The sequence below is a fragment of the Gobius niger genome (genome assembly GCF_951799975.1).
Source record: "Gobius niger genome assembly, chromosome: 10".
In the NCBI taxonomy this organism is placed as follows: domain Eukaryota; kingdom Metazoa; phylum Chordata; class Actinopteri; order Gobiiformes; family Gobiidae; genus Gobius; species Gobius niger.
In genome coordinates this window covers 20,504,825-20,515,132 of record NC_136861.1, presented here as the reverse complement: position 1 = coordinate 20,515,132, position 10,308 = coordinate 20,504,825, and the positions used below count along the sequence as shown (strand labels likewise).

The 10,308-nt window shown below is 40.2% G+C and overlaps 2 protein-coding genes across 2 annotated transcripts; both read right to left on the bottom strand.

The window, feature by feature from the left end:
- Positions 1-654: 654 nt before the first annotated feature.
- Positions 655-2,543, bottom strand: LOC306969344 (C-signal-like). Its single transcript, XM_079564963.1, has 6 exons — positions 2,277-2,543; positions 2,144-2,195; positions 1,620-1,807; positions 1,349-1,510; positions 1,167-1,277; positions 655-797 (listed from the first exon to the last, which is right to left on the bottom strand). The coding sequence occupies exons 1-6, from the start codon at positions 2,418-2,420 to the stop codon at positions 684-686; spliced, it is 771 nt and encodes a 256-aa protein (XP_079421089.1). The 5' UTR covers positions 2,421-2,543; the 3' UTR covers positions 655-683.
- A 419-nt stretch (positions 2,544-2,962) lies between these two features.
- On the bottom strand, positions 2,963-10,032 carry LOC306969216 (uncharacterized protein). Its single transcript, XM_079564815.1, has 13 exons — positions 9,781-10,032; positions 9,648-9,699; positions 9,205-9,392; positions 8,845-9,006; positions 8,663-8,773; positions 8,191-8,300; positions 6,485-6,497; positions 4,487-4,762; positions 4,345-4,399; positions 3,907-4,094; positions 3,653-3,814; positions 3,454-3,564; positions 2,963-3,181 (listed from the first exon to the last, which is right to left on the bottom strand). The coding sequence occupies exons 1-13, from the start codon at positions 9,922-9,924 to the stop codon at positions 3,068-3,070; spliced, it is 1,686 nt and encodes a 561-aa protein (XP_079420941.1). The 5' UTR covers positions 9,925-10,032; the 3' UTR covers positions 2,963-3,067.
- Between the last annotated feature and the right edge of the window lie 276 nt (positions 10,033-10,308).

Sequence of the window (10,308 nt, the reverse complement as noted above, 5' to 3'; positions counted from 1 at the left end):
TGCTGATCCTTCGGCCCTGGGTCTCTATAGCCTGTCCGTCCATGGGAGTGGATCTCTCTTTCTGTGGTTCTCCCCAAGGTTTCTCTTTTCTCCCGCCAGGTTTTTGAGTTTTTCCTTGCTGAGCTGTAGAGTCTAAGGACGGGGGACACCCGCGCCGCTCGTCGCTCCCTGCTGCCGACGCTTATTCGACATTATGTTTGCCTGGATACTTCATTCACCTGAACTTTATATTGTCATATTTATTGCTCTGTTTTATTGCCTTAATGTTCGGTGCAGCCCTGTGAGGCAACTTCTGTTGTGATATTGGGCAATACAAAACCATTAAACTTAAACATAAATGGTTCCGCACAACCACTAACTATAAGGGAAAAAATACTCTCTGGAGTATGTATACTTTTGAGCACAACTGGATGTATGGACAGCTTTGACATGCATTATGGACTGAAGTGCTTTTGCTTAATTGATTGATTTAGTCACCTTTTGTCTGGTGTGTTTACTTCACCTCACGCAACCTCACCCTTATAGGACGAAAAGGCCACGGCTATGGGGTGAGGTGGTGCACCTTATAATATGAAATATCATTAAGTTCAGTCAAAGAAATTCAATTGTGACTACGGACAACATGAATACAACATTTTATTATTGAGGCAAGTTTCATTTGTCGGTTGCTTACAGTGTTGAAGCTACCAGGGGAGGTTTTTGCCTTTATAGTCCAGCAGTTCTCCATTATGCTTTTCAGTCATAGATGACATCACTTTAAGCATACTTTGGACACTCTCCTGAGCGTCAATCTCTCCCTGTAAATCACAAACAGGATGTAACTACCATTCATGCACAAATGCAACAAACCAGGTTATGCAAGCAGCGATCCTAGATTTGCTGCTGGGTGTGGCTCTGTGAGAAGCTGTTTGTCACTATGTTCGAATGAAAACACAGAAAACATTCAACAAAATGGTCGATCATAACAATGGCAGCAGACAAAAACACATTGACAGTTAGTCGTGAAGTCTATAATGCTAAAGATCTTTTATTCACCTTGTCCGATTTACCTTTGTCCCAATACCCCCTTTCAACTGAATCTCTAGCCACTATGTAAACACTGTGTGTGTGGGAGTGATTTATTGATTGAAATTCTTTAGAAACAAGTTTAGAAAGTGCTGACTCACATCTGGTCCACCCATGTCTGTGCGAACCCATCCAGGGTGCAGCAGCGTGCACAGGATCTCATCTTTTTGGAGCTCCACTGCAGCACAGACCACTATCATATTCAGCGCTGCCTAGAAATACATCAAAACAGTGTCATAATAGAGTAATAACAGTGGTGATAAATCAGCGGAGGGTGGCTTACCTTACTAGCACGGTATGGAAGACATGGGAACATAATGTATGTATCTTTTGCAATTCCAATTGAACTAACAAGAGTAGAGATGTTGACCACTGCTGCTTTGCGAATGGACATGCCCGGCATCCCAGAATCCTTTGCTGCAGTGCGAAGATACGGAAGGAACTCCTGTAAATTACATAATGATAAGAGCTTAAAATTTTATTGCACTCAACAACATTCTAGGCAGTGGGTGAAGTGTCATAAATAGTAACACTGGTCATTTGACTTCTCTTACTTGTATGATGCACGTAGGTCCCACTGCATTAGTTCTGTAACAGTCCTGCATCTCTTCTGGGGTGGTCGCAGAGAAAGTGCTGAGGTGCGCGACTGCTGCATTGTTAATGATGAGGTTCAGACCATGCTGTCCAAGGTGTGAGCCCACCTGTGCAGCTGCCTCCTTGATGCTTTTTGGATCAGCAGCATCTAATATGTAAAAAGGATTTAAAGAAATTACACAATGCAATCTTTCAGTAACACAAGTTGTCAAAGGTGAAGGGCCCAAACATGGACCAACATTTTGGTGGTTTGTGGGCCTTTGCAAAAATAAAAAAATAAAAAAAATGCTGTTGATGAATTGCTTTGACAGTTTTTGTTAGCAAGCCTATTGAAGGTCCAACTACAAAATGTATGACTGAATCTGCTGGCTGTCTCATCCATTGCGTTGGTATTTTCACCAGGAATCAGTACACACAACAGAATTGCAGTTACTTATATTGAATCACATATAAACGACTTTGAATAAAAAAGTTACAGATTTACCCATGCGAATGATTTTGATAATGTCATTTTTCGCTGCCAGCTCTTGTAATTCCTGAAAAATGTACATGTATTTTTGTTGTTAGATCATGGTCTTCTATACTCAGCTGTTTACACAATGATGTGTAAATTTTACCTGAGCCTTTTCTCCATCTGGGTTCCTGCAGCAGGCGAACACCTTACTCACAGGACGCAGGGTCGTCAAGATCTGCTTGACCATCTCCAGACCCAGTCCTCTGTTTGCTCCTGTGATCAACACGTTGATTGGTTTACAAGCCATATTCCTGTTCTGTGCAGGTTCGAACCAAAGCACCTGAATATGGCTGAGTTAAGCTTCTGGTAATATTATATCTATGGTTAAGCCACGCCTATGGGCTCAACTCGGGCTCCACCTACACGCAAAACAAAAGACGGCACTGTCATGGGTAGGTCAAATATTTACTGTAACGGCAGTGCTACTTTCAGTAATTTCTTTTGTTCTGTACTGCAGTGAATCAAATAGTAAAAAGAACATAAAATAGATATTCCTGACAAAAAATGAAAATAGGTTCAAGAAAAGTTTTGACTACTCAAACTAAAAAAACGCACAAATTATAAACATATGGATTCACACTGTAGCATTATCAAAGGACCACTGAGTTTGCTGAATTACGCAGGTTAAACTCACAAATCACAGACATGGCCCATTCACCAGGACTAGAAACACAGACACATGCTTTAATCTTTTACAGTGTACCTCAGGTTCATAGGTTGTACTAATCCTGTGCATATAGGACTTATGATGTAAAAAGAAGACTGCACAGCAGCTACAATAAATGTGATTTTTATTCATTATTAAAACATTTTATTACATAGCACTTTAGGCATAAACTTCTCTGTATACAATATAGATGCAATTCATGTAAAATTCTAATCAGGCATTATGTTCTACCAGGGGATGCTCTGGCCTTTGTAATCCTGCAGAGTTCCATTGCTCTTCTCTGTCATGGAGTTCATGACCTGCAGCATCCCTTGCACACTCTCCTGAGCTTCTAATGTTGCCTAAAGATAGAAACAAATATGTTTAGTGAACAGAGTTATGGTAATGTGTGTGTTTCGTTACGTATTAAATCAAGCTTTAGTTCATGAAAACACAATGTTGCTTTTGCCATTTATGATCATAGATCAATCAAGCCATTGTCACAATGTCTATAATAGACATTCTTTATAATAATCTCAAGGTGCCTTGCCTTCCACCCCATTTGTCTTAAAGATAATCTGTTAGATTTTGCTGCTGGTCCGATTAGTGACGTTAGAGATTACTGATGACTCACGTTTTCTCCGCCCATATCCGTGCGAACCCACCCCGGGTGAAGCAGCGCACACAGAATCTCATCTTTTTGGAGCTCCAAGGAAGCACAAGTAATCAGCATGTTTAAGGCTGCCTGAATGGAGAAGCAAGGAGAAAGTTGACAAGACGATGAAGAACATTTTGGCATGAAGTAGTCCCAGAGTAACAGGTGTAAGACAGACCTTACTGACGCGGTATGGGACTGTCTTAAAGGGTCCATAGGACTGAGGAGTAGACTCTATTGATCCGAGAGTGGAGGAAATGTTGACCACAGCGGCTTTGCGACACGACATTCCTGGCAAACCGCTGTCTTTTGCTGCTGCTCGTAGGTAAGGAAGAAACTCCTATCAATAAAAACAAAACAGAAAAAACACAGCAAGCAAAAATTATCAAAAAGTGGAAAATTATAATAAACAAATCAATCTGTGCCTCTTACTTGAATGATGCTCATAGGGCCAATCACATTGGTATTGAAACCGCTGGCCATGTCTTCCGGAGTTGTGTCAGCGATACCACTGTGGACTAAAATCGCTGCATTGTTTATGATCAGGTTGAGGCCCTTGTCTCCAAGAAGTGAGCCCACCTGTTGCGCAGACTTCTTGATGCTGCAGGAGTCAGCCACGTCTAACAAGAAGAGACACACATTTCAACAGATTCAATGTGTGTGTGTTTATTTGGAATGTGCTCTTTCCATCAAAAGGACTACCCCGTTTTAGCCACTCATATAAGATGAAACGAATTTCATAATTATGCAACGGAGTGATTCGAGGAGTGAGGGGTGTCACCTCCGATGTAAAGAGTAGCCCTAAGCAGCTGTGCCAATGCTCCCGTTCCGCATATGATAAAAAAAAAAAAGTAGAGATGTTGCTCATACCCATACGGACGACTTTGACGATGTCTGGATGCGTCTTTGCCAGGGTTTGTAATGCCTAAAAGAATAGTACGAGTAAAGACTCACTGACGCAAAGAAGTTTAGCCCGATAGAAGTAGCCTACACCAGGCCCAAGCCATGTTACCTCCGCCCTGGCTCCGTCCGGCTCCCTGCAGCATGCGAACAACATGTTCAAAGGACGCTGGGTTTCTAATATTTGTTTGACCATTTCCAGGCCGATGCCTCTGTTAGCTCCTGTTATCAACACGCTGACCGGTTTAGCAGCCATCTTTGTCGCTGGTACCTCACTAGCTGACTGTGGCCGTTTCTCAATTGCGAGGATCCGTCCTCTGTTTGGCCACTTCGTTGACGTCCTCGGTGGCGGCTCCTCCAAAACGGAGCGGAGTGTCCTCTCTCCGCCGCCTTTGAGCTCAAATGGAACGGCCTCCGGAGCGAGCGGCTGCGTCAGGTCACGTGTCAATCTATGCTCATTAAAACAACTGTTTTATGAATAACAGAGGCCAGGAAACTGTTTATGTGGAACACAACTTTTTTAAAGTGAGTTCAAACTAATAAAGTTTTGCGAGAAAAGAAAAAAGAAACTATGCTGCAGTGCATCATGGGTAATTTCAGCTCTCTGAGGCAGCGGTGGATCCACTGCTGTATCCTTCGTAAATGAGCCAAACGGAGGAGTCGAGCTGCGAGGGGGCGAGTGGTCCAGGTGAAATGGAACAACACTTGGCGGCGCTGTGATGACGCGAATGACGTCCGAAGTGGTCGAGACGCCGAGCCTATGGCTGGTTTTGTGCTGCAGACTGAGCCCGCCCACTGCAATCCTGATTGGCCGAGCTGCGCTTGTCAGTCGACCAGCATAGTGTTACTGATTATTTGATATGCTTACCTAACCTTGAAGGAACTTTGATAAACTGTAACATATGCCTGGCTCTTCAATTAACAAGGACTACGCTTTTCTGTCAGGCTCTTTAGGGATGTTTTCATGGTGAGTTAACCGGTACAAATGTAGCCGGTGGTATAGTAGATTAATTGTTTATGTGGGGATAACGAAGGATGGACATAGAAAAAAGCTATTGAAAATAGGCCACCCCTCAAAATTCCTTATATTCCATCTGTGGTGTGTTTGCAAGTGTTTGTGTCTCAGGGCTCTTACTCAGTGACATCAGTCTCAGTAAGCCTAGTTAAGGGACTACAGAAGACGGACACTCCACATTATTAAGCAGACCACCATTTTCAAGCAATATGGGAAAGAAAAAGGATCTCTGCTGATGAAAAGCGTGAAATGGTTGAATGCCTTGGACAAGGTATGAAAACCTTCGATATTTCTCGACTGATCATGCGCGATCATCCTACTGTTAAGAGATTTGTGGAACACACGGGTTTGTGCAGATAAAGGCACAATGAGGATGGTTTCTGCCAGACAAATGCATCAGATTAAGAGAACAGCTCAAAGCATCATACAGGTATTTGAAGCTGCTGCTTAATTTGTAAATTAGTAGTTTCAGGAACACTTTTGGTCTGATGTGATGGATTCAGGGAACAGGCAAAAACATTTCCTGTAACACTCTCATTAAACACCATTATATCAGATCATATCTTTGCCGGATCCTCCTAAATATTATAATATAATATAATATAATATAATATAATATAATATAATATAATATAATATAATATAATATAATATAATATAATATAATATAATATAATATAATATAATATAATATACTCCTTTAATTGAATGTTGATGAACAGAAACCGCAGTGGGCTCAGAAATACATTAAGATTAATTTTCAAACAATCTTGTTCACTGATGAGTGCCGTGTAACCTGTGGATGGAGAAGTGGATGGTTGGTGAATGGCCACAATGTCCCAACAAGGCTGTGACATCAGCAAGGAGGTGGCGGAGTCATGTTTTGGCCTGGAATTATGGGGAGAGAGCTGGTCGGCCCCTTTAGGCTCCCTGAAGGTATGAAAATTACCTCTGAAGAGTTTCTGACTATCCACCCTCTTCCATGCTACAAAAAGAAGAGCCGTGCTTTCCCTAACAAAATCCTCTTCATGCATGACAACGCACCATGTCATGCTATAAAGAATACCTCTGGCCCCCATGTGGCCTCCATCCTACCCTGATCTCAACCCTATTCCACAAATGACCATTTTCAGTTAATTACAAGCTTTAAAAAGTATATGAGTTGCATAATTTGTAACAGTAGATTTTGAGTTTTTAATTGTATGTATCATTGGGAGGTTCTTTCAATCACATAGGCCTATATATTGTCCTCTGATAGTTAAGACCATAAGAAAATTATGCTGACTGTCATTTGAGTTGACAATTTAGAAAATATGGAAAAAAAAATATAATTTGCATAATAATTTGGAACAGGGTTTATTTTAGATCAACATGTAATTTCTTTTTAGGTTTACAGATTTTAAAACAAAATTCAAAAAACAAGGTTCAATGAGGGAATATAATAAAGTGTGTAACGCTATACCAGTAGCCCTATTAAATATGATACAAAAACGTTTATATGGTCCTAAAAGACAAATAACTTTGCCCAAAGGACAACTAAACCAAATTCCCCCCCAAAAAAATAACAGTAATAATATTTGTAAAATATTAAAATGTAAACTCTTTCATGATTTTGACCAAACTGGCACAATGACAAAATAACAAATAAATGAATCAATTGGCCAATATCCCTAAAATCCAAGAAATTCAATTCAAAATCATAAAAGGATATTATCCAGCAGCACCAATGCTTAAAAAAAAGATTTGGTTTTGACTTGGAGCCATGTGTTTTCTGTTCCCAGGAGAGTTAAACTATTGAACATCTGTTTTTCTCTTGTGTCTCGAATTGGCTGAAAATTAAATTGAAGAAAATTCTGCAAGTCAAGTTAGAGCATATTATTACTTTTCAGAATTTCCAATATCATAATTTAAAAAAAAATCCATTCCTAATGGTGTTTAAAATTGAACTGGGGGAATATTTTGCATTTTATTTTGGCACTCCTAAAAGACTCAGCTGATAGCATTTACTCTAATGTATCTAAATATGTGTTATTCTGAACTGTAATGTGTAACTCACATTTCCTGAGGCAACAAATGTTATGGAAAAATCCTGTGACCAGTGCATTCTGCAAAGCATTGGTTGTTTTGAATTGTATTGTTTTTTGGTTAATTATATCTGACTACTACTTGCAAAATAATATATATACATTTATAAACTGATAATAATACCTGGACATTTTAATATAATCAATATATTATTTAAAAGCAACTTCTGTATGTGTTTTATTCACACACTCTGGCTCCGTGGCTGAATCTACTTCTGGAAAAGCTAAAGTCAGTTCTCTCAGCCCTATTACAAATGCTTCCATGTATTTAAAGGTGATTTTAAGAAAAGTTATCTTTTTCATAGTGAAAGTGCTTGAAGACTATGAAAAGAATATATGTATGTATAGACAGCTTTGACATGCCTTATGGACTGAAGTGTATTTTATTGATTTTGTCACCTTTTGTCTGGAAAGTATACATCACCTCACACAACTCTGTAAGTGTGATTTATTTGATGGTGAGGTGGTGCGCTATAAAACATGAAATATCATTAAGTTCAGTCAAAGAAATTCAATTCTGACAACAAATATGATAATTAACATTTTATTCATGACTTTAGTTTATTTTAGTTTATTACTTTATTTCAACAGGTACAATGTGCAAAAAAAAACCTGAATTAAAGATGCATTGCACCAGATTTAGCTTGAGCTAGTTTCCATCTGCAGTCCCTGGAGTGGCAAGTTTCATTTGTCGGTTGCTTACAGTGTTGAAGCTACCAGGGGATATTCTTGCCTTTAAGGTCGAGCAGTTCTCCATTATGCTTTTCAGTCAAAGATGACATCACTTTAAGCATACTTTGGACACTCTCCTGAGCGTCAATCTCTCCCTGTAAATCACAAATGGGATGTAAACACCACTCCTGCACAAATGCAAAAACCTGGTCTGCAAGCAGCGATCCTAGATTTGCTGCTGGGTGTGGCTCTGTGAGAAGCTGTTTGCAGATATGCTCAAATGAGAACACAGAAAACATCCAACAAAATGGTTGATTATAACAATGGCAGCAGACAAAAACACCCTGATGATTAAATTAGTCGTTCAGTCTATAATCCTTATTTGTGTTAGATCTTTTACTCACCGTTGTCTGATTTACCTTTGTCCCAATACACCCTTTCAACTGAACCTCGAGCCACTATGTAAACACTGTGTGTGTGTGTGAGTGGGAGTGATTGATTGAAAGTGCTGACTCACGTCTGGTCCACCCATTTCCGTGCGAACCCATCCAGGGTGCTGCAGCGTGCACAGGATCTCATCTTTTTGGAGCTCCACTGCAGCACAGACCACTACCATATTCAGCGCTGCCTAGAAATACATCAGAACAGTGTCATAACAGAGTAATAACAGTGGTGATAAATCAGTGGAGGGTGGCTTACCTTACTAGCACGGTATGGGAGACCCGGGAACTTATTGTATGTATCTTTGGCAATTCCAATTGAACTAACAAATGAGGAGATGCTGACCACTGCTGCTTTGCGAATGGACATGCCCGGCATCCCAGAATCCTTTGCTGCAGTGCGAAGATACGGAAGGAACTCCTGGAAATGACATAATGATAAGAGCTTAAAATTTTATTTTACTCAACAAGTTTGGTCAGTTTTCTCAATGCACTGCAGTCATTATTTAATAACACTCGGTGCTGCCCTGAGGAACGCCGACCAAACACTACATTTGTACATTCTAGGCAGTGGGTGAAGTGTCATAAATAGTACCACTGGTCATTTGACTTCTCTTACTTGTATGATGCACGTAGGTCCCACTACATTTGTTCTGTAACAGTCCTGCATCTGTTCTGGGGTGGTCGCAGAGAGACTGCCCAGGTACGCGACTCCTGCATTGTTTATGATGAGGTTCAGACCATACTGTCTAAGGAGTGAGCCCACCTGTGCAGCTGCCTCCTTGATGCTTTTTGGATCAGCAACATCTAATATGTAAAAAAGATCAAACTTAAAGAAATTACAGAATGCAATCTTTCAGTAACACATTTGAATAGAGTAAGTTGTCAAAGGCAGCCGGGGCCCAAACATGGAATGTGGGAACATTTTGTTATGGGAACAACAATAAAATAACTATTTAATTCTGAATCTGCTGGCTGTCTCATTCATTGCCTTGGTATCTTCACCAGGAATCAGTATACACAACAGAATTGCACTTTGAATAAGAAAGTTACAGGATTTACCCATGCGGATGATTTTGATTTTGTCATTTTTCGCTGCCAGCTCTCTTAATTCCTGAAAAATGTACATGTATTTTTGTTGTTAGATCATGGTCTTCTATACTCAGCTGTTTACACAATGAAGTGTAAATTTTACCTGAGCCTTTTCGCCGTCTGGGTCCCTGCAGCAGGCGAACACCTTACTCAACGGACGCAGGGTCGTCAAGATCTGCTTGACCATCTCCAGACCGAGTCCTCTGTTTGCTCCTGTGACCAACACGTTGATTGGTTTACAAGCCATATTCCTGTTCTGTGTAGGTTCGAACCAAAGCACCTGAATATGGCTGAGTTAAGCTTCTGGTAATATTATATCTATGGTTAAGCCACGCCTATGGGCTCAACTCGGGCTCCACCTACACGCAAAAGAAAATTCGGCACTGTCATGGGCATGTGCATGGGCATGGCAGTAACAATAGTCTTACTTTCAATAATTGCATTTGTTTTTATTTGTTTATTTTTGTTCTCTCATCAAATAGTAAAAAGAATACAAAATATATATGCCTGACAAAAAAATGGGCATAAAAAAACATAAATGCACAAATCATAGACATATGGATTCACACTCCAGTAGAGTGTATCAGAGGACCACTGAGTTTGCTGAAATAAGCAGTTAAACTCACAAATC